General features: G+C 36.3%; 1 protein-coding gene across 1 annotated transcript in view; it reads right to left on the reverse strand.

Moving 5' to 3' along the window:
* LOC145694780 (uncharacterized) overlaps nt 1-25,600 on the reverse strand; it is a 370,729-nt gene extending 345,129 nt beyond the window's left edge. The window contains exon 1 of the mRNA XM_081771413.1: nt 20,303-25,600. Coding sequence (XP_081627539.1) covers nt 20,303-25,236 — 4,934 coding nt within the window. The 5' untranslated portion in view covers nt 25,237-25,600. The remainder of the gene's footprint in view (nt 1-20,302) is intronic.
* Nucleotides 25,601-26,115: the final 515 nt, after the last annotated feature.

Consider the following 26,115-nt stretch of genomic DNA (forward strand, 5'->3'; position numbering starts at 1 on the left):
CACAAGATCCGTAATAGAAGAATTATTTCACATATACAGTAGTTCAAGGATATAGAGACAATTCTAAACTCCGTGCATTTCATATAGCAGCAAATGAAAGAACACATTTCAGTGAATGTCTTAAGGTACTAAAAATGATTATTTTTCTTTTTCATAATTAAAATAATATGTATCCAATTATATCTTAGGTAAATGAAACTTACAACTGTTGAAATCCTAGCCCTCTCAACTAGTTTAGTGGCTAGGGCATGGGCGTCTCTGGCGGAGGGGACGAGAGGGACGCGTCCCACCCCAACATTTTGAAGTACAAAATGTTCAATATTCTATCTAATTTAATTTATTTACTAACGACAGAATAACATATATATATATATATATATATATATATAATATTTATTTGGAATATAATATTGAGGCTATGAAACGATTATAACAGAGTTGAGTCCGTGAAGGTAAGCAAAAAGGTAAGAAATGGAATCGAAGATAAATGAACAGGTTGAGCTAGGTACTGCTATTCAAATCGCTTTCTTTGATGTCCCCTTCCCCCCAAAGTTTACATGCCAGAGACGCCAGTGGGCTAGGGTGTGTGCCTATGGTGCAGGTGGTCCCGGTTCGATTCTCAATGAGAGCAAAACATAATTCATAATTATTTACTTTCATTAATCATCCGTCTCCTTTAGCTTAAAGGGCATAACTGTGGGGTATTATACTTTTCTTTTTCTTTTTTTTCTTTTTTTTTTTTTTTTTTAATTTTTGTTGAAATCCTTAACAAGTTAGTTATGTTCGGTTATGATATCGAGAATCGAGTATTTAACTGAATGGCAGTCTGGCAGATAATAAAGTTCTTTTTTTTTTTTTTTTTTAAAAAAAGTCATGAATCATTGTGAAGAATGAGTATTTTTATAAATATATCAAAATATACTCGCATCACAATAGAGCGTCAAGAAAGGAATACGATACATATAGTAGTTTTTAGTTCTTCAATAGTCTCTTCTCTTAGGAGGCTACATATTCCGTTATAAAACGAACGAATTTTCAATTTACTCTAACAATACTATCTGAAAGAAATAATTTATTTTGCTTTCATAGGATTGCAATTACTATTATTACGATTTAATACAGCTGATATCATAACTATTTATTATGCTTTTACTAAAGCTCTAATGGCAATTATATAGGTAGGATAAAAAAAAAGTAGTGCCAATTAGTGGGTTGTGTCTCAGAATTACAAGATTTCCGTAGTTGATAAGAGAATGTGAGATGATAAAGTGTGGCGAGTGGTAACGTCTATGGGTTATTCAGTCAAAAGCGTCAGTGTCGCAAAATGGACGCGAGGTAACAATATGTTTCGGAAATAGGAACAACATACGTTGATCAAGATTGAAGCGACACGTAGGCGCAGTGTATAACTACGTTTTAGAGACTTCGTGACGATCTTTTCGCCAAAATGAAGGAACCATTTCGGAGAAAAGACTACGACAGAAGAGAAGTTATCATCCGTAGACCATATGGTGATCTCTGCTGTTCTATTTGTCATTTGATAACATTTTATGTTTTAAGCGTGGCTTAAATACAAAAATTATATTATTAGTATTGAGCTTAATAATAATAATAATAATAATAATAATAATAATAATAATAATAATAATAATAATAATAATAATAATAATAATAATAATAATAATAATAATAATAATAATAATAATAATAATAATAATATCTAAGTCCTATGTCCAATAAAGAAAAAGGAAGTTGACTTCTATTTCACTGAAACCAGGACTGAAAATAATCACATGTTATGTTGTCTTTCTCTCTCTTATGTTGACCTATCAAATGGTTGTCTTCGTAGATTTGTCGTGAGACTACAAGAAAATGTAGAAGTCAACTTGTGTGCTCGTTTTTGATCTGAATTTTTAGTTCCCTCATCTAGGAAATAACATATATTCTCCCTCCTTTCTACGCTCCCTCAGGCAATAACATCCATTAATATTCCCCTTTGTTTGGAAACCTTGGGTACACAAGGTACGACAGCGTTCTCATGTGAGGGTTGATGCATGATACCTTTAGGTCTTAAAAAATGTATCAGACGAAATAGTTGGAACAGATATATTTTTTGGTGTTGACGTCGTCTTTTACGTTTTCTTTCCAGGGAACGAAGTTTCATTGATTTTGTAAAATCAGAGAACATTTTCTCTCCTTTTTTTCATCCTATTTATCTGTCGCTTTCTGTTACTTTATCATCTACATTCCTCTTCTAGAGGGAGATGTAAAATATTTTAAAATTTATATCAGAATTTCACTTTACAAGTCTTGTAATTCCTCGGCAGTGGATGAATTAGAAATAAATTACTAACGATGTGCCTGTTACGTATACAACTGGCTTATGTATATTTCAATACAGTAGAGCTTATTTTTAGATTTTTAGAGCTGGGATGATTTTTGGTACCGGATCTAAGTTACTATTGGTACACAACATTGTCCCCATTCGATCACTATTCCACGGCTGAAATTCAAAAACTTTCGGTTTCTTGCTCCTTCTCATTATTTGAACCTAAATCACATTATTGGATCTTTAACACACCAATCCCACTATGTATGATATCGACAATAATATTTATTACTTTAAAGTAAAGCAGGAAAAGGAGAATTTTGACAAAATGGCTTCATTGTCGTGAACAGGAAACTTCACATTTGAAAACTGCAAATCCAAATTAGTGTAAAAAACGAGAAATTTTGAAGATTTATCAACAAAGATAAAATCTGATTCGTATCTTAAAAGAAATGGATAAAAAAAATTGTATCAATCTTCGGCGTTTGGTAAAAGAAAGTTAAAAAATAATAATTCTTAATTACAAAATGTCATACTAGGACTGTTAGTTAAACTAAGAAAAATGTTGATATTTTTAAAGTAAATTTCAACGCTGTACTTGACTCTTCCGAGGGATAAAACAAGAAGTTAAAAACAGAAACATCTCTAAAATATTTAGAAACCCATTTTTATTGCGATACCTTTATATTTAGATATTTTTTTTTTAAAGAGACGTCGTTAAGTGTCAGTACATAAATGATCCTGGATTATAGTAGTACTTCCTTGCTGCCATTGAAAACTCTAACTAGGCACTGCTATTGTAAAGGCATTTCATGACTGCTATTATAATGTTAGAACGAATCTACAATTTCACACCGCACAAAGAAGAGAGTAAGCGAACAATCCAATATAGTTTTTGTTTCTTTTAACTCGTCTCCTTCAGTTTACAGATATTTCCGGAATAAAATCAGCAACTCTTTCTCTATTGACTCTACTTTAGATCAAACAAAATTAAGAAAGTACAAAACACATCAAGGTCTTCCTTATTTTCTAACTATTTGCAATTCAATACATACATTTACTTTATCAATTTGTTGTATACGTAATTCGTTTCAAGATAAATGTGGAAAGTTTCTCTATCATCATGATAGTCAACAACGCTATTCGCGCGAAATCTTGGAAACCATTTTAAATTGTATTTCGGGTAATTTGAAATGTCAGGTATATGTTAAAATATTGCTGCCTCAAATTTCGCAGTAGTTCTCTCTTCTTAATTTTGAGTTGGCTACGAGTTTAGTTCTCTCCCTACTTTACAGTTTTTGTTCAGAATACCAGAAAATTCCAAGAGGGAAAAACAAAATTATTTGTGGTAATTTTAATCAATAATAATAGTAATAAACCTCAATAATTTATTGAATTTATTATATTTAAGAGATCTAATCAAAACTGAACTGCTGAAAGCCTGTTAACATTACTGATTTCGTTAGCAGTAGTAGCAAAAGAATGACTTTGAAGGAGAATCCTTCTTCATTACACAAAATGGAAATGAACATCTTCACTTTCGGGTCTTCACTACGTTCATTTTTTTTTTTTTTTTTTAATTTCTGTGAATAACTTAGAGATAATAAAGAACATCAAAATTTTTAAAAAGTGAATCAGGTAGTACGTACCTGCAAAAAGATAAAAGCCATGGTAATTGGAACGAAGGGGTCAATGTAGAAGTAGAAGGGGAGAAAGTAAAACAGGTGACTTATTTTCGAAGTGAAATAAAATCAAGGATATGAATAGCGAAAGAAGCCTTTAGGAGGAAGAAAACACTATTTTATGGGAACTTGAATAAAAGAGTTGAGAAAAAGACACAAATGCTTTGTGTGGAGTATTGTGCTGCATGGGTCAGAAACATCGACATTACGCAAAAATGATGAAAAAAAAAAAAACTGGAAGGTTTCAAAATGTGAGTGTGAAGAAAAATGGAGAGAACTGAGTCGAGCGGAAAACGAATAAAAAGGGTGTTTGAAATGGTGCGGGAGAAAAGAACAATTTTAGATATTATTAAGAGAAAGAGAAACTGGTTGGGACATTGGCCAAGAAGGAACTGTATCATGAGGGACGTGCTAGAGGGTATTGCGGCAGGATGGAGAGGGAGGGGGCGAAGGAAACCACAATTAATGAACGATATCAAAACAGATGTGAGGACGAAGAGATTAGCAGACGACCGTGGAGCATGGAAACTTCTCATTGTCAGTTGCGGCAAGCGACCTGAGAATAATGGCAGAATATCTACGATAATGATGTTTCCAAGACGTTTCGTATAATTATTGAAGAAATTTGAATACCTGACGATTATGATTTCAAACTACACATCCAGATTTCTGGCTTATAGGAAAACAGTCTAGAACCAATTACTGGCATTGTGTACAAACTACCGTTATCTTTTAAGACATTAACTAAAATTTAAAACAGTGGACGTGAGCATACCGAAGACTCTTCACGTTCCATTATTATACTCTATAGGCTAACGGAACAGGATGACCAATACAGAATTGATGAATTATTATAATATCATGGGGTATGGTCAAAAAAGAGAGAGCTTCGAGAAACCCACTGAACATTATGCTGAACCATTATGAACTAACATAATCTGGAACTGAACCAGAGCCCTTCAGCTAGCGATGAAATTATCTTAGTGTCCCTCCCCCTTCCCAACTGATTGATAATTTTCGAAGTTTGAGCATATTAAAGGGAATAAACTTGTATACAGCAAGGGAAAGGATTAGGTCTGCAATTGACTTGGCAAATAAGATATTAGCGAAAGGCACTAGAACATGAAAAATTTTAAAATAATAGCTAGTTCCTAATTGATGGCAGAATATTGACAATAGTCGTGATGATAACAGACATTTAAAAAAAAAAAAAAAAAAAAAAAAAAGATAGTCAGCAATAGAAGCAACATCTTATCAACGAAAATGCAAGTACTGTAAGAGAGGATTTGTGTTCCGTAACTACTAGTATTTTACTTTCTAGTGGTCGCACGCACTTAACTAAAGAACCAAGGGAGTGTATTTGAAAACATGCACGAACGTTTTTTTTTTTTTTTTTTTTTAAATTCTCTCAAGTGACCCACCTTAGGACAACAACTTTCCCTGACAGCGATGTAACAGGCACTTATTTATTTAAGTTTCTTTCTTTTTTTATTTCACTGCGTTGAATTTATACATACATACATACATACAGTACATATACATGATAGATAGAGATCTGTTTGGTGGGTACGCGTCGTAGGATGTTCACGAACTAACTCTAATTAAAAGAGTTCACATTCCTGTTAATCACGGTGGAATGAAAACCCAACATTCCTCCTATCCTCTCTATTGCTTTCTTTTTCACAACTTCTCTACCTACGTGTGTTTTCAGCTCGCAGAGTACTCTGGGAAGCTCAGGAAATACCTCCCTCTGATGTTCAAAATTTTACGTAATTCTGTAACTGTTTACATCTTTAAATAGATATATCATAGTAAAATGATATATCATAGTAAATAGATGTTTGCACCCAGACATTTTTATTGGAGAGGGTCCAGAGTTTGGGAATAGGGTTCAATACTATAAGACACTATGTCTATGTACTAATGAACCAGTGTTATTCTTCACCCGAAAAGAGAATAATGATTAAGTACTGTCAGCTATATTCTGAGAACAAATTATAGAATTCGATTGTTTTTATGAGAAAAGAAAGAATACAGATGAAGTGTACGATCATTATGTTACATCAATTATTCTCTGCCAAACAACCATATTTTTATTAAAAAAGTGCAAAAACCTATGTCGAGTTACGAACTTCTGAAGAGAAGGGGTCTGGAACCGGTGTACCCCACGCATGGATGCGATCCTGAATAGTATCATAGTATCTACAGTTTTGCCATGTTTATCTTTTACAAGATTCAACAGAACGGAAAACTAAGCAAGAGCACCAAAATCCAAAGCGCACTCTTCAACCCAGCTATAAAAGGTATCTAGTGGTTTTTGACATCAAAGTATATTCTAAGAGATAATAAAATAAAAAATTTTTAGTTTCTAATATACTGTATATTGGATGTATTAAAAAGTCCCGGGTCATAGATCAACTCTGTTATGGATAAAGATAAGAAAAAAAAAAAAAATGAAAAGTTGTTGCACAGTGTTCCTACTTATCTGGAGAAATCTATTTTCCTGACTTCTCCCTGACTTTCATGACAGGTATTGGATGACGTTGATATATAAATAAGGACTAAATAACGGTGAATATTTATATATTACAACACTTACTCTATAGTAATCAATTGCTCATACGTACATTCTACTTACCTCCCATAAAAATCTTGAGCAAATAATGGTTGACTAAGCAGAAATTGGTGTACAATTAACGTTAGAAAAAATATATTTTATAAATTTTCCCTGATCTTCTCTGACCTGCACCATTTTCCCTGAGTTTTCCCGGATTTCCCTTACTAGTAGGAACCCTGTTGGAATAGGTGGTTTTCAACGTAAAGTGGTGGAAGTTTTCCAATCGTCCCAGCCGTTTGAGCTCCACACTGATAAGGCGCCCAATGTTAAATGAAAGCGTTAACGTTTCTAGCTCAGCAGGTTGTTCAAACGAAACTTAAGAGCAACCAAAAATGACACGGGAGAAGTATACATTGTTGTGTGAGGGAACTTGACATATCCCGAACCTGTTTCCCAACAATGCTGTATTGTTGGTATGGTAAGGACCCAAGTAGTATGGTAAGGGCCTGGTGAAGGTTAACTGCCATCGTTGAATTTTCATTTAACATAAGATACCTTGCCAGTGTGAAGCCCAAACGCCTGGTGTAATTTGCAAAAATTCTACACCATTAAAAACCACTTGTTTCCAACACCTTTCCTCTCTTTCCACTTTTTCACATCTTTACACATAACAGAATTGGCCTTGGCCTATGGTAACGGACTTATAATACACTCAGCTTTGTACTGTGCTTCTTCAATATACTGTATACCTCTCCTACCTGCCGGTACATGCTATTTCTACAAATCTACAAAAATCTGATGAGCTGAAAAATCACGGAACAAATGGATTGAGCTACTATACGTAGAACAGACGATATTCTATGGCTTTCAAAACTGGGGACTTGTTGTTATTATTATTTCACAAACTGTCTTGTTCGGTCTTTCTTATCGCTCTTCAGCCCACTAAAAGTCCCAGTTAGTTAATATTTTAGTTAGTAATAAAAGAACTTATGACAAATTCCAACAATTCCAATTTTATGAGTAAAATGTGATAACCCTTATCATGATTTGCCAAAGTGGATCTGAATTATATATTTTTTAAAAAAAAAAAAAAAAAAAAAAGCTTTTTTATAAGACTTTTTTTTTTTTTTTTTTTTTTTTGCACAAAATTTTCATTATGAAAAGAATGGGTTTAGAAGGTTCAGGTTTCCCTACATCCAGTGATATGTTATCCGATCATTTGGCATTACAAAGACAGTACGAAACAAGAATCAAGGTGGTAATACGACGTGCGATAATAATATTATTTCTCCCACGTCTTTTCACACATAAAGAAAGAAAGAGAAAACGGAAAATGTAACGCTAGGATAGTTCATACCGCGCTAGAAGCGACTGCTATATCCTCAGTTTTGGAAACTTATATCGTATCATTGAAACTTTCAGTTCTTACATCGTAGTTAACAAAATGCGGACAAAATTATATTTTCGTTCTCGAAAAACAAAAATAAAAGTTTAACTTTACTGACTTCATTTTTCAGCAAATACTTTTATTATACTTTCATATGGCAAATCATTATTACTTTAGTTCTAATAAGAACACGTAAATACATTCTAATTTGTCTAACTGATATATTATTTTTCAAAGTGTATAATACAAAATAATAAGAGCGCTTGTGCTCAATATAGCGTCCGGGATAAATGGCTCATCTGTTTCCCTTACTCTTCTGACCCTCCCACATCTTTTGTTAATAACCTTGGAACGAATGTACATTTATTTAACCGAAAATTACTCAAATTGGTCTAGTTACTACCAAAAGAAGTTTATCAGGAAGGCAAAATTGTGCGAAAAATGGTTTGATCTAAAATTCAAGTGTGTATATTCTTGAAAGAACAGAAACAGTTCAATTCCAGATTCAAGAAGGTTTACTAACTTTCAAGTTTCCAGAGATGGTGATGACTGCTCATATCGATCAATCTCAGTTCATGGTTGTCAGACAGATAGCAGACACCTTTGAGAGAAATTGTACAGAATGATAATAATAAAGTACAAGTGTATAATTCCTGAGTACCTGCAAGATACACGATACCCTAAGAACTTTTAGACACAAATAAGGCTCCCCGGGGACTTTTAAAGTGAATAATGATAGAGTATCATGGAATATAGTGAAAATATTGTCGGCGGTCACGCTCATTAAAGTTAATTGACAAATGATGTTGATTATGATGAATCACATGAAACCATGTGCAGGTTGTTTTCCAGTCTAATGGGCTTTCGTGCTCTGATTCCTTCTTTTGCCCCCTTCTCCTACAGTGTTCCTCTTACAATGGTTATTCTTCGTGACTCGAAAATAACAGAAGTCGAAGGGATATCTGCGTGACATTTCAACTACACAATTCTTTTCAACTTCTCATAAGTATTCATTTCAAATCTTGCTGCGGCTTGAAAGTACTCTTCCGGAATTGCCAAAGCAATGATTTCTCTTTCAATAACCAATTTATAATAGAAACAGTGCAATGCAGATATTTTCGTTTAATTCTTAAACGACTTCCCTTTAAAAAAGCCAGTATTTCTTAAGAAAAATATAACCGAAAACAGTCGCATTTTTTCTAGATAGATTTAAATACTTTCTTTCAGTTGAAAAAAAAAAAATAATTCATTTTTCTGGAACGTATTGATCCGAAAATAAGGCAAATCTTTAATATTCAAGAACGAAAGAAAGAAAAAAGAAAGACTAATATGAGCTTTCCCTTAACGGTGCTGAATGCTTGGGCCATCTTTGTTTTTAGCCCATTTATTTATATAGGAAATTCCTTGAAGTGAACTTGATTTTTTCTTTTGATTGTCTGATTTTAATAAATTCTTCTTGTTTAAATCTATTTAAATGTCTCTTACTTCATCAAAATTAAATTTTGTATATATAATAACTAATATTTGATAATAAAATTTAATTAACGTAATATTATTAAATTTATATACACACACAATGCACATTCGTTTTGAGAAAGTAGGAAACATTTAACTTGATTTAATGAAGAAATGAGTAAAATCACATCATTGAAATTCGAATTCATTTCAAACAAAAGAGAAAAAATAACCCTCCATATAAAATAATGGTCTAAAACCACAAATGGCTACGGATATTCAATATACTTAAAAATTGACGTAGAAAAGTAACGCTACATGACATTTCGATTATCATATTTATCAACATTTCGACATTTTTGTATATTCCATTATTTTTCGATATTCGATATTTTTATCAAGGTTTTTTTTTTTAAATATTTTATCGATATTGATTTGGGTACCCGAACTTGGATATCATACAACCCTAAACGAAAGAAGAACAAAGAATTAAAGATTCAGGAAATACAATTTTTACTGACAATATACAATATGGGATTTTATAGATAATAAATCTAAGTTTATGGATAAAAAGAAAAGTCAAATATGATATTGAGAATATTCACATTTTTTCTCATTTTATAATTCACTCAACAATTCACTGGTGTTAAAGAGTCTCTGGTTCGTTCCCAAGGCATGAGTTTGTGGTGAACAATATTATGTTCATGAATTTTTCGCAGTTTCCTTCAACATTTTCAATTTACCAATTCTTCCCTAATCATCCACCATTTCCATTAATCAGTTATCTCCTTTAGTACAGACAGAATTACCATGGGATATTACCAGTGCTTATGATTCTCGTCAATATTTTAAGCTCTTTTTTTCATGATATACAAAAATCAAAGAATAACATTACAATCGCTCTGTCTAATTTCTTAGTAAGTACATAATAAAACTAAGGAATAAATAATGGAGTGACTGCACAATATTATAATTTATTTATTTATTTACCGGAATTTCAAGAGTAGTTCGACATTTAGGCTAGAGGCATTAATAATCAATAATAATAAGGTAAAAAGAAGAGGAAGTAAGTTGGTTAGAGACTGTATTTAAAGTTATTTCCCGGCATTTACTTAGTAGAACTTAGAAAAGTCCCTGGCAAAACTGACCTTGGAGCAAAATTCTAACCCTGAATTTCCCAATTGCAAAAGAACTCTAGTTAACGTGCACTTGGTTTACTTGTTTGTTCAAGCACCAAGGTTATATGAGACGTGGATCGATAGTTGAAGGTAGAATCCGAACCACCGTGTGCGCTAACCACTATACCGGCGGGGAAGGTGAACGCCCATTTAGTATTATAGCGAATAAAGGCATTCGCCAAATACTCGAAAAGAAGTGGGAATACAATACCCCGGTACATCAACTATTTATTGATTTTAGAAAGGCTTACGACTCGGTTAGGAGAGAAACATTATACAACGTTCTTACAGAACTTGGAATACCGAGAAAGTTAATTAGATTAATTAAGATATGTTTAAGTGAATCCCAAAGTAAAGTCCGGGTAGGAAAATTTTTGTCCACGAGCTTCCACGTCGAAAATGGCCTGAAACAAGGAGATGCGTTGTCGCCATTATTATTTAACTTCGTGCTGGAATACGCTATAAGGAAAATCAAAGATAGCAACCAGGGCCTAGAGTTGAACGGCATTCACCAGGTTATGGCATATGCTGATGATGTAAATTTAATAGGGGATGATAGAAGAACAGTAGAAATAAATGCAGAGATCTTATTAAACGCTTGCAGGGACAAGGGTTTAGAAGTAAATGCAGAGAAAACTAAATACATGGAAGTGCGTCGGGACCGTAATACGGCAAATTGTGGAGGCGTTAAAATATTAAAAAATGCTTTTGATAAAGTGGATACTTTCAAATATTTAGGATCAATATTAACAGACGAAAATCATATTCACGAAGAAATTAAATGTCGACTAAAAGCAGGGAACTCGTGTTACTACTCGGTTCAAAATCTCTTGTCGTCGCGAATTCTGTCGAGGAATTCGAAGCTTAAAATATATAAAACGATAATCATGCCTGTTGTTCTGTATGGTTGCGAAACATGGTCGCTTACTCTGAGGGAAGAACATAGACTGGAAGTATTTGAGAACAGGATCCTGAGAAGAATATTCGGACCCAAGAGGAACGAGAATGGGGAATGGCGGAAGCTTCATAACGAGGAACTACATAGTTTATACGGTGTACCCAACATTGTTAGGGTCGTCAAGTGTAGGAGACTTAGGTGGGCAGGTCATGTAGCTAGAATGGAAGAAAGTAGAAACGCTTTCAAAGTCTTAACTGGTAGACCCATAGGAAAACGACCATTAGGAAGACCTAGGCGCAGATGGGAGGATAATATTAAGATGGATCTCGCAGAGATAGGAATACAAAGTAGAAACTGGATGCAATTAGCTAAGGATAGAAGTCAGTGGAGAGCTTTTGTGAACGCGGCACTGAACCTCCGGGTTCCATAGGCCATAGAGTTAGTTAGTTAGTTAGCGAATAAAGGCAACATCAAAGGTACTCATTCGGGATAACATGAGATGGCCAACAGGCAAGTGGAGGTAAGGCTGGCTTCACACTAGTGCTACCAAGGGAGATTTAAGAACGTCTTGTCTGAAAATGAGCCGTAAACATTCTTTTAGAACAATTATCTCGTTTCATCTCATGAGCACCCCTACTTCAGTTTCTTTGACTTCGACAAGTACAGAAGGTAAAGTTTCACGTCTTTACTCCTCTGGTTTCCGCAAATACCCATTTCATAGGAGCTGGGTTTAACACCTGGGTGAACCGCATTGGAACAAGGGTACAAAGGAAAAAAATCTCACCCTACCATAGATCGAATCCAAGACATCCAGTTGGTAGGTAGAACCAGCGCTTTAACGATTACGCTAGTGGCGTTCTATTATGGCGAAAAATGACCGGAATTTGCTGCATAATATATTTACATTAGCATCTTCATTATAAATACTTTTAAATTCCGTTTAAATACTTTGAAACTGCGTGTATTTTTAGCACCTTTCAGCGGAAGTACATAATTGAAATAAAAATCTCAAGGTTAAAAGCACACCAGAAGCAAGATATTGATTTTATTTTTACGACTTACGTCATTTTTTCTTTTATTGCTCCGATATTTCTAGAAAAAATTGTTTTATAATGCGGCGAGACTTAGGAGAAATAAATATAAGAAAGTGTTCTACTAATTTCCACTGAAAAAAAAAAAAAAACTATCAACTACAAAGAATCCTGTTCTACCTTTTTCTTGAGTTCTGACAAGATCAAAAAATGCTAGCTTTACTAACAAACGTGATCAAAAACGAGCTAGAATGGGTTTAAACTTAAAAAATATCGCGAACTTTCATTTTAATGATCTTCACTGACCCCGACCGACCTTACTTGTAAGCTCTAGTTGACATTCTCCATATATGTTATGTGTGTAGGTCATCCACGTGCTTATTTCAGACACGCTTCGTTAACTGGAAACACATATCAACAATGTGGAGACAGTCAAAATGAAAGCCAGATAAACGTATATATAAAAAAAGCATCTTATATTTTACTCATTCCTTTCACTAAAATAAGCGCGCTGATTGATGTTTATTATGCTACTAAGGGAAAACACAATAATTATTTGGAAAGGTAATATCCACCTGAAATTTATGTAGTAGTTAAGAAAAGAAAAGAAGTCAGTAAAATTTCGATGAGAGCTGTGACGGGAATTTAATGAACTTTTCACTGGTTTCATTCCACTTCCCCCCCCCCCCTTAATATATGAAAATAATTTTTGAAAACATAAGTCACCAGTAAAGGTACATTTCGAAGCAATACAAATGTTTTTCTTTTTCAGTGAGTACGCAACTTCAGAGGGCGAAGAGCCTCTAGTTCGATCCCAGACCATGTAAGTTTGGATAGAACTACATCATATCCATGAGTTTTATCAAGGTTCATCAAACACTTGCTTCATGGTACCGATTCTTTCATTGTCATACAAATGTCATATATATATATATATATATATATATATATATATATATATATATATATATATTTGTTGTTGTTGTAAGGCATAAGCCAGGTCGTTAGTGATCCTGAGCATCAACGCCATCTTGTTTTTCAGCACACTGATTTATAGGGAAATTATTATTGTTTTCTTTGAAATGAACTAGAATTTTAAAGGCTGTGTGGAGTACTGTACTGTATGGGTCAGAAACATGGACATATTTGGGTAGTATTATTAGCGATGATATGAAATGTGAAGGTGAAATAAAAGCAAGGATAAGAATGGCGAAAGAAGCCTTTAGGAGGAAGAAAATACTATTTTGTGGGGCCCTGAACAAATAGTTTAGAAAAAAACTCATGCTTCGTGTGGAGTATTGTACGCATTCCTTTCTATGAGTAGAAAATAGTTTCAACAAATTTTTAAAGAACTATTTCTGATCCTGTGGGGCACAAAATAAGGGGATCAATTTGTTTAAAAAGAAAAAGGACAAATAGGTCAAGATACAAGAATGACTACGAAAATTATTCTAAATTGAATCATATCAAGGTAGACGAAGAACCTGATGTACACCAAAGAATTAACCCAGACAACAGAAACACTGAGTGTCTAGGGATAATCAAGTCCTTTTAGTGAAATGTTTTCAATTGACATCCTTTTATGGGAAAACAATTTGAGAATTGTAGCTGCTGGTAAGTGCCTTCTCAGCTACAGAAAAAAAAAATGGATGTCATGTTGATGTCATAGTAAACATGCATATTTCAATAATATTCGTCTTGAAGAAATCCCGGAGGATAAATGACAAGAGCGCTGAACTTTGACATGTGGGGTCCCTAGTTCGATCCCAGCTCCTGCCAAGTGGGCTTACTAGTTAGTGGTGGAAAACCACTGTGCATGGGTTTTCTCGCGGTTTTCCCATCTCTTACTTTCGTCACTCCACCATTATCATCTTCACCGTCTCCCTTAGCCTTGTTGCATAATCGCAGGACACTGACCTAAAAAAAAATATAATCATCAAAACTAACAAATGTACCTAATTCACTAAATTAAGGAAATAAATACAACTATCATCGTCACAAGAGGTTACCTAAGCAAATAAGCAGTAGGCCAAGTCCACAGATTCAATTCACAATCAATTTGGAAACAAGGCTTTAGTCCATGTGCTGACGTCACTGATCACTGGAATTTTATTGATTGAAGTAATTACTTTGAAAACCATCGATAACATCCAAATAATCAATCAGTAAAATATCGAATTGAATATTGGAAGAAGAGAAGAATATCTGAAGTTCGTAGAAGTGAGTAAGAAGGCTATAGTTTTACCATGATTTTTATTTTTTTTTTTTTAATGATAATTCAAAATCCAATCCAACGGTTGTATATACACTATAAGACGGAATACTCCAAATGTTACAGGAAACAGTAAAGATTCCAGAACTGTAGTAACAATTTTATATATCATTGTAGAATTCCACTACTGTTCTTGGTCTCTGATTTTAACAATATTTTCAAATATTTCCTTTCTTCAAAACCAGACATTGATATGGACAATTTTTCTGTCGCGTAACTTCACTTTCATTTCTCTTTCTTTTGCTTTAATATATCGTACCACACAAGTTGACATGTTTTAAATTTATGACCCATAAATGCGAATGAAAGTTAGTCTTTAGTTTTACGTCCCACGTTTATGACTTGTAGGCTAAAGGAGACTGACGATTATTGAAAGTGAATGATTATATAGAAATTAGTGGAATGACAACATGAGAGGATACTGAAGAAGCCGAAGGAAATGTATGATTACGATACTCTCCACCACAAGCTCACACGAACTGGGATCGAACCAGGGACTTCCAGCAACAGCGGTGAGCACTCTGTCATTGAGCCACTTTGTTCCCATATCGCCTGTTGTTGTATGTGCTATAAGGCTTATGAAGATTAGACTCTTACATAGAATCCAAGTTGACAGAAATATTGTAGTCATTGGAAAGCACATTATAGTATGGATTTTTTGATTTCAAAGGCAATGTGGTTTTAAAAGCTCCACCACTGGCGCAAATCCCGGGGATAAGGGGAACATTCTCTTCCAATCTTGTAACTGAAGGGGACTGTCCCCCCAATAACCCGATTTGAAATGTGTTTTTTGGAAAGAAATGTGATTATTTTTGTCCGATTGCCACAAACTAAAGTGAGATGAAATTGATGTCCCCCCCCCCCAAAAAAAAAAGAAAAAAAAAATTAGCCTCAAATCTGTCCGTTTCCCAATGTCTGAAGACAACTCTGCTCCCCTGATTCTCCACAGCATTGTTTTTCAACTCCATAAATATTTTGAACTTTCTAAAGAAAGAAAGAAAGAAAGAAAGAAAAAAAAGGAACGGTTTTACCCGTCCCCCCAATGTTGAAGACAGATTTGCGCCGCTGCTCCCTCACTGACCCTTTGTCAAGGGTTTACTTTTTTAACACTATAGAGAGTCAGACAGCTTTCATATCAAAGGGCTTCTTTCTTTGCTAAGGTACATGGATTACAATCTGCTTTTCGGCAGGACATACTAACAACGGAATTCCTTCAATATAAGTATTTAACTGCAGAATATATTCTAGTCGCATTACAAATACAGAACAGAAACAAACGCCTACATACAGAATGGTATGGCCACGCTCCTTTTTTACTTTCTTATTTTTAATATTTGTTTTAAGGATATGTTTTGTAGAAGCCATTTACATATTCAAACAAATGTAGCCACTGAGTTTTTTTTTTTTTTTTTTTTTTTTTTTTTTTTTAAGTTCCATACTATTATCCTTAATTGAATGTCTGATTTTTGCTTCAAGGTTATAAAAGATAGGAGCTTCTATTTAGATAAGACTCCGAACCACGCATTAGGAATTAGATCCAGTGTAGCTGACGAATGCACTAATCATCACGTAAGATCACTTGCCTAATTATACTATTACGCCTCCAAGAGAGCCAAACTACAAGAAGTGTCTATAAGTGGAATTACAGTTTTTTTTTCTTTTGTCTGCTTGAGAGCTCCCTCGTGGCTAAGTGATTAATGTACGCGCCTTTGGGGTGGGGGACGTGGGTTCGATTCTCGGCGGGAGCTCATGTGGTTCGGATCCCAGTCTACCTTGTTATGTCCACGTCTTATATAGCCTCGCTGCTGAAAGGGACGCTAAACTCTGAATTACATCATATCTTTTGTCTATCTCAGTTATTACTTAACGCCAATGAAGTAAAATAAAAATAGTCTACGTATTGTTATGAGTACGCTTATAGATTAAAAGTGAATGGCTAGTTTTTTTTTTTTTTTTTAACTTAATATTACATGAACTAATTACAGTTTTCAAGTTGTTTTAAATACAACTAATATTGTTTATGTTATAAATATAGGGGAAAAAAGTTCATGAAATATGTTTGCATACGATTGCAAATGAGGTGAACGTGTTTGTTATGTCCACATACAAACTGAAGGGAATATAATGTGCTCAAAGCAAAAGTTTGGGAGGGAGAATTAAAAAAAAAAAAAAGTAATTCAAAGTAGAATCTACAAAATCTCCTCCATTCCCTTCTTTTGTTCTTCATGATGTCTATCAAACAAATGGCAATATTTACATTTGATGAACATAGTGCCTCTGATCATGAAGTACCATAAAAATTGTAGTGGTAAATGATTTTGAACGTTCGTAGCTAAGAAATATGAGTGATACAACGTCATAACATGATAAAGACATTAGCCTCAGTTGAAAATATTGTCTGGACGGGTTAAAGTTACAGTGGGTTTCATGTTTTCTTTTGTTTTCCAGGTACTAACGCAAAATGTAGTGTAATAAATTCGGGAATAAAAGAACTGTTTCCTTTATGACTAGAACTTCCATTGCCATCGTTTAGCACTTGAGCTTTTAGCATTTAAATTTTCTGTTAACAGATTGATTTATATAGATTTGGTTTCTTTTGTGTCAATCTTTCTTTTAGTAAAAGACTTACCCCACTATACCTTTAACTCGTCCATCCTTTAACTCGTCGTCGTTCTTTCTCTCTCTAATTCCACAGCTTTTCGTATGTTCTAGGGCACAGACAGCCCAAATGAACAACGGCTTTACAGAAAACGATGCACAGGCTTCGAATATTTTATACAATTGTCACGTTAGTGGCGTTATTAGAATAAAAACAAAGGAATAACGGCCACTAATTGGGGTTATGGCCTGAAATATTTATTTATTATTCAAAACAAACAGTGTAGCATTTTTAAAAGCATGACTACAATCTTAAAAGAAAGAAAATAAAGTTTTCTCAGTTTACTTGAAAACTATAGTTAGTTTGATAGTAGTGTCACATAACAACACTATCCATGGTTTTCAATTGGATATTGTAACAAAATAAACACTGACCAAAGCTTCAACACACACTGTATGTTAAATTATAATGTATTACAGTTTCGGATATCTAACATATCCTTCATCAGACATTATGATAGTATTTGATGAAGGATATGTTAGATATCCGAAACTGTAATACATTATAATTTAACATACAGTGTGTGTTGAAGCTTTAATCAGTGTTTCTTTTGTTACAGTAGTGTCATCTGTACAACAATTCTATTAAACAATTAAAGCCTGCATTCCACTGTCCCAATTAGATGTTGATCTGGGTGGTCTGTGTCTACGGCTATGCTCACCACAATTCAATGAGGGTGAGTATTTTTCAGCCTGAGCAAACTATTTGCCAATAACAGTATGTTTCCAACATTATATAGTTTTAATATATAAGCGGCTCGGCCAAACATAATGGTAAGTGTCACTTCCAGTGAAAATCAGTAATTAGGTGGAATGGGTTGAGATAGAAGCACAGAAGTATGTTAGTAGTTTAATTTCAGAAATTCCTGCAGGTGGCAGGGGAAGTTTGTTTTGAATGGCATTGAACTGAATTGCATGGGAATGTTGAACCTTCTTTCCCAGCTTATTCGAAAGTTAGAAAATATAATATACCATTATGTTCGCCTGAGCCGCATATATATTAAAAGTAGTCTGGGCACATAGTGTCTCACTTTGATCACTGGTTCCTACAACATTTCTGGAGCTCTCCCTGCTGGTCTAATAGCTTTTGGTACAAGGGGTCCCGGCTTCGATTCCCGGTGGAAGAGCATGTAAATTTGAACGCATTACAGTGGTTCAGATTTCACCTTTAATTATAGATCTACGTTTCATATAGCCTCGGTGTTGTGAGGGACGCTGAACTGCAATTCAACCAATCAACCTACATTCCTGGAAATGAAATAACATTTTAGTTTATCGTTCTTGACTGTAGTGTGCAGAAGACAAATGAATAATAGATGCAAGTGAATGATGACAGAATGAACCTCTCAGAATAATCCTTGGATACTGTTGTCCACAAAGCAGTAAATATATATATTAGTAGCACTTGTGTAACAGTTTTGGCAATGTAACACAAGTATTATTAATATATACCGTATTTAGCGCTTCTAAAAAATAATCAGTTTTGTTCATTAATACATTCATATTTACACAAACATTTTCGGGGCATTTCACATGGTCTAATTTTGTTCAACAATGTACTGGAACTGGACAAAGTTTATTATTCTTAGGATATACTAATACACTTTGTTCAGTATGCTGTTTGGAACAAATATTTAATTCAACTTATATTTCGTATTCCTATATTGTTTTTCTTTTACTAGCCAATTAATAAGGAAATTTTTTCTTTCTTTTTTTAAGATGAGCAGCTGATGAGGATTGCTAACTATTAAACACTATTTAAATTGAAAAACAGATTTATTCTAAATCCTGTCAAACTTCCGCCAGCTATTGCAAGTTTGATTTTTGTAATTTATGCCCTTCTTGCTGGTTAAAAAAAAGGAACCAGGATATCAGGGTTCCGAAATACAATTGGAGGAATATATACTAGATTTGAATACGTTTTCTAAGAATAATCATTGATAATCAATTTAAATGATGCGTGCAAATATTGTAAAACAATATTCACAATATACTGTTCAAAGAAATGTACGATTTATGTACACTCATGTTAAAAATGTCGAACATTCACCTTTCCTTTAGAAGCTCTGTACCCTGACCACTACAAAGAATTGCTGCAAATATACGATACTGTTCTTAAACCCTTCAGAAGCTTTACATGAAATCGTATTTATCATCAAAACATGCTACCCTATTAGTTACGACTATGACTACAAAAAATTGAAAATGAAGGTGGATGCTCATTTTTTTTAACAAGATTGTACTTTTAAATCCAAGAGGGCTAACTATTTTTGTCCTCTGAAATTTCATCCTCAATATATGAACCTAATGTCTTCAAGTACTGTATAGTAATATTTTGACAATAATTACTGTACAGTAACATTCAAAAGTATTCAGATTTACTTGGTAATTTACATAGGTCATAAAGGTCCATATTTGAAAGGATCTTCTGTTAAAATATTTCCCCTCAAAAACTTTCGAATGGATGAATCAACTCGATACATTCTTGTCTCACTTCACAAGACAAAAGGCAATTTTATTATTCATTTTTGAATACGAGTGTACAAAGCCTAACGAATATGCAGTGTAATTCATCATAACATACCCTTTTGATATTTTGACAATGGCGCTTGACCACTTAAGAATTTCAAAGTATTTGTAACAATATAACTTCTTATATGCACGATTGACAATTTATAGAAAAAAATAATAAAACATACTAAAGCATTCTGCACGGCTGGAAAAAATTACTAGGCAGAAAAACAAACCCATCACGCGAGCATGTAGCTGGAACCAGAGCGGAAAACTGAACGAAAAAAGAAACACGAAAAATAATAATAATACAAATGTCTACTATATATTATTCAGCATCTTACCTGCCAAACAGCGGATGCCAAAGATGTGGTCCAGGGTTTGGTAGCTGAGATGATGACTGGTCCAATGATAAATTATTGGCTTCGGTTGTAATTTCCTGCTTGAACCGTGTGCTGTTGTTAGTTGTCCCTTTCGCCTTATTGTTGTCAGCAGACTTCCTTCCTGATAGATCGATGGGCTGTGAGGGAATGGGCAAAAGATGGGGTAATGACGACGGGGTGTGATGATGATTATTTGTTGTTGGTCCTTTGGAAAGTGCAGCCAAGAGATGACTATTGTTTTGTCCAGTCGATGACGATGCAATATCATTTGATGACTTTAGTTCATTATTACTACTACTATTACTATTACTAGTTGATTCACGCTTTGGAACTCTTGGGCTAGAGAGAAGATTCAAAAGAGATTTACACGTCACTGTGGGGCGACCACTATTATCCTTGTTCCCCGTTTTTTCTGTTGCAGGTACTATCACTATTTCTGATTTGGGTTGATGCCCTGAGTTGGATTGTTGTTTCGAAGTGGCTGTTGCCAATAAGCGTTGCTGAAGTTGAGTTGATGTACTATTGTTATTGGTGGTCGCTGGAGAAATAGTTGTGGTGGGTTTAGCTTGCGAGTGGGAACCACTATTTGGATACTGGTGATTGGATGAGAGTTGGGGACTAGCAGAGAGTTTTCTTGTTAAATGTGGGTATCGATTGTTGGGGTCCAACTGTCCTCCTCCACCATTTCGTGGGCTGTTGCCTCGATTTGGCTCAACAGGTGACTGACAAACACGATTAGAATTAACAACACCACTGTTTGTATTTTTGGTGCTGCAGCGATTATTACTGTTCCCGCTAGTATTGTTTGATACTGTCACACCACTGGTCAGTAACGCTTCACGCCACAAGTTAAGTGCTTGCTGAAATTCCAACTGACTTTTGTAGTCTGAAGGAAGAGACAATGTATTAAGGAATGGATACTGTCCTGCAGCCGCCGCAGCCACAGCTGCATTTTGAAGTACTGGATTCGAATACGGAGGAAACATTGCATTTAGCATTGCTAAAAACTCCCTGTTCCCACCAGCACATGCTGCAACAGCCTCTAGCTGATTCATGTATGGCAGCCACAACATGTTATGTAACGCAGCCGCTGTTGCAGCATCAAGTTCAGTGTTTGTTGCAACGCCACTGTTCACAGTCTTTCTACTTTGTTGCTGTTGTTTCATAGATTCAACACCTCCTCCATTGTTTGTCAAATGACTATGATTTCCATTTGCATTTCCACCACCACTATTACGATTACGATGCACTGAGTCCATACAGCGCATTTGTGATGCCATAAGCTCTGTTGGATTGACCTGATTAGTAGCACCATAACCTCCACTAATTGACTGTTGTTGCTGCATACACCTATGCCACTCTTGCGCTCCCGTAAGAAGTGCACCCAAATTATTACCAGGTTGTGACACTAACAATGGAACTTCTTTTTCCGGTTCTTGAACTAAGGACTGTAGCCGATTAATGGATACGACAAGGAGGTCAGGGTCGTGTAATAAGTTAGGATATGCAAGAATTTCAGGTAGTCGAAGTTCTGGTCTTGAAAGAAGACGTGGAATTTCTTTGGCAGGGTTGGTTATAAGCGAAGCAAGTCGTGACCTAGGGACTAGGAGGGGGTCAGGAATTGATAAATCAGGATCAGAAAGAACTTGTTTTAATTGATTTACAGGATCCGGCGATCTTCTTGACTCGTGAGAGGTTAGTAGTTCCAACAATCTGGATCTCGTAGGGGTTCCCACCCTTCCAGGTTCAGGTGTAACGTTTCCCCCACTGCTATGTTGAGGTGATGAGGCGGACACTTTGGTTTCTATTTGCTGCTGTTGAATTTTAACATCACGTGGAATGTCTCTACTTAGCAAATTCTTAAGCGTTATATCTTCTAATTTTGGCTTTTTTGGTTTTGGCTCATCAATATCACTGTATATTAGAGGAGGGGGGCGCCGCGAGGGCGAAAGACGATCTCGTGGAGCGTTGTTCAACGGAGAAGCACGTGGTTTTTCATTCTGTCCACAGATGGCAGCACGTGTATGTTTTGGACTGTCAGCAGGAGACTGGGGGGCGTGGCGGTAATCCTTGCTGCTCACGCCGAGGTCCAACGGAACGCATTGTTGCTGCTGTTCTGGTCTTTTGATTAAATCAGGCGTAAGCCTCGGCGAAGACAATAGAGATTCTAAAAACACTGACTTTTGTCTAACTTCTTGATGTGCCGGTTTGACATATGGAGGCGAGTCTCCAAATTTTAATTTTGGGGAGAATGAAGCTGGCGAATTACTCGGCAAAAGTTTGATGGGCGTGGTCCGCGAACCAGAGATGGGGCTTGAGGTTCTTGAAGATGCTTCTTCCCCACTTAGCCGCCTTTTACGTATACTAAGATCAGTCGGCATGTCCTCGTCTTGCTCTGTAAACAATCCTAGACATCTTGGAGATGGCTTTGGCATTCCCTCCAACGCGCTTGTAGTATCAATATGTAATGGTTGTAATTTATGACTTGTTGTGGATGTAGTTGTTGCAATATCAGTGGTAGTCGAAGTGGAAACCGCAGTTTCTTCTTCTTCTTGTTTAGGATTAGACTGATTAGAAACAGCGTCACTTTCGAAAACATTTGGTTGTAGTTGGTCTTCAGAAGAAATATGTTCATCGGTCTCGGCTTCTGATTTGACATCGTCCTCTAATTGTGCCTCAGTCTCTTCTTGAATTGGAGATTCTGGACGTTGGCAATATGGAGTATTGATTTGCGATGAAGAGTCATCACTTTGCATCTGATCGGAATTACTTTTTGTATAGTCTTCTTCTTCCTCTTCCTCCTCTTCCATTTCGTCATCCTCTTCGACCTCATCATCTTCCTCACTTCGTTCTTCTTGTTTTTGGCATTGTTGCTGTTTTTCAAGTTTTGGTGGTTCTTCTTGCGGTCGTGTGGGTGGCTCTGACTGGATTGTTTGTTTTTCTTGTTGCGATGCAGGTGTTGGTGTCGGTGGTTTAGGACAAGTCGCAGAAGCTAACCTCTCAGTTCTTGGGATGGCCCTCCATCCATTGGGAGTTTTGGTCAATCTAATCCTATTTCTTTTATCATAGTCCTCGCAAAGAACCTCAACTATTGTTGTATTTTGTTGTTTGACCCACACAAATATAGGATTCACTCGAGGAGTAGCAGGTGGATCTTCGGGTGCAGGAACAGGTGATGAAAGACTGGAAGCAGGTAATGAAGATGGCGTCTTGTGGTGGTGGTGATGATGATGATGATGCGACGATGTAAATGAAGATGAACGCTTCTTCCTCTTTTTCCGGCATCGTGTTCCGGATTCTTTTCGGTGCACTGATTTCCGGCGTAAAGCTTTTCTATGTGACTTCCGGGACAAAGGCGGGGGTGACGAGGGGTATTGTTGCTGCAGTATTGGTGTAATAGTAGTAGTAGTAATAGTAGCACTACGACGACGGGAAGGGGAGGTAGGGAAGGAATGTTCGGGGGGGCTGACGTCCGCCATGTCTGTTGCTCGCTGCTCCGGTGCGGCGGCCGCCGAATCACGTGAGTCCGTCTCTCCATGATCGATCACTTCATGGCTGCTGGTACTCCCGGAAGCGCAACACCTCACCAATTTGGGGGGTTCGTCCGAGACTGCACTTACTAAATCGTCCACTAAAACCCGCACATCAACGCCCGAATCTACACTACTATTTCTATGCCTTGTCCTTCTGATATGGAAAATGTCACTCGGAGGGACCTGCCTCTCGAGCTGAGGCATGTCCAAATCACTATCATTTTCATCATTTTCGTCGTCATTGTCTTTGCTCGGAATAGTACTCGACGACCTCTGAGAGGTAGTGGGAGTACGGTTTAACACGGAACTAGCCTCGTCCACGGTTACGCGCCCCTCTGTGTTTAGAGAATGCAAAAGTTCAGTGGGTAAATGATTCAAAACCACAGAACATTCTTTTTGCGAATTAACGTCCCCAGTGGGTGACTGATCCACCCCACCATCCCCTTGCTCTCCATTGTTGTCTTTTTCATTGAAATTACAATCGCCTATTTGCTCCGTTTCACACACACCATCATGCAGTATTTGTTGATTATTATCAACAATGGCCGCAACAATAGTATTATTATTATTAGCGGTCGCTTCATTGGAAACACTAGCACACGCACACAATTGGAGGCTAACAGTATCGGAATCACCATTCACAGGTTCAACGGCAGACGATGCCCCGTCAGCCGCTGAAACTTCGTGTGCATTCACCGCACAGCTCGTAGTAGTAGATCCATTCCCTTCACTACAGCCACTTGTCAAGCAGCTGTCACTATTATTTTTGTCAACACAAAACACATTCAAAGAATCAGTAGCAGTAGCGGTATCATTATTAACACTTTCTGCAGTGGCTGCTACTTGAACACATGTACACTGATCAATTTTGTCACTATTTGTCGATGAATTATTATTATTGTTACTAATATCACTAGTAAGGATACACTCGGTAGTTGTTGAAGAAAGAGGGTTGGGGTGAGATTCACTTGTTTGTTCATTTGTTTTCTCTGTAGTTTCATTGTCACCACTTGCACTGTTTCCATCACTACAAATTCCACTGGTATTCAGCATGATAATTCCGCCATATGTTCCCTTGTTGGCGGTCGCCGCGTCGACATTCCGCAGTTGCACTTGCTGTTCACTGATGCACGGCGGCGAAGGGGTGTTACTGCTGCTGTTATGATGGGGGAGGGAGTTGGAGAAACTGTTTGTTGATAGAGGGATCAGAGGGGGCATCGGTGGGAGGCATTCGCTGGGGAAGTCGTCCTCCTCTTCATCCACAAATGATATTCCGAAGTCCCGAGCTCGATGCTCGCTCACTTGACTCAATTGTAAATTACCTCGACTAAACCACTGCCTTAGCTCCACCGTAGAGCTCATTTCTAGAAAACACTGCGGGGGTATGAAGGGTGGATAACATCAAATAAGCAGGGTTGGCAGCGAGCGGAGGGTGCTTTAGAGATTTGTTTCACATCCCTCTCGCAGCTGCCATTTCTGTTCTGATAACATGGTTCCTTTTGCGAAAAGAAAGCACAGCTCACTACTAGCATATGCACACTCACTCACTACACACACGCTATAATACTCTCGGTTCGCTCCGCAGCTCGGTCGGCAGCTGATATACTTGTTCTATCCCAGGCGGCGCTTTTCGGAACGTTCCAGGATTTTGCCGTCTGCTATACTCGCGAGATCCTTCGCACGGTCGAAGGGAAGCAGCACTGGGTTGTCGGGTAACGAGCGATGTAGCCGAACTTGACCGATCGCAAACACGAAGCTGCACGAATTTGTGACGTCAGAATGGATTTAGAGGGCGCTGAGGACTTTGGCTTTGAGGGGTGTTCCCGTGACAGTCGTATTCACACAGACAGGGTAGGGAATTCTGTGGAGGCAAAAAATACTTTTTTGTTTCCAAGTAGATCAGCTACGTGTAGAGATGAAGTTATATTTTTAAGAATTCCAGTATTACTTTTGTATTTCTCTAAAGCTTTATTTATGAATTATTATAAGATCAATATAGGCCTTTGCAATATCTAGCCTACTGAAGAACGAGACACAAAAACGGCTTTCGTAGAACTGTTTGTAATAAAAGAGTGTGTAAAATATGATGTTAAAAATCATATGTAGTTATGGTTCCATCATAATACTAGGACTCAGCTGAGACTAGCCGAAGAAAGAAAAAAAAATCACTTCAAAAATGTTTCGACTGAAGGGCGTTTCCAACCAAAACGTCTTTTTCAAAGGGCGTGTTTCTGTTTTACG

The sequence above is a fragment of the Thermobia domestica genome, chromosome 9, assembly GCF_964235325.1.
Source record: "Thermobia domestica chromosome 9, izTheDome1.hap1.1, whole genome shotgun sequence".
NCBI classification, from domain to species: Eukaryota; Metazoa; Arthropoda; class Insecta; order Zygentoma; family Lepismatidae; genus Thermobia; species Thermobia domestica.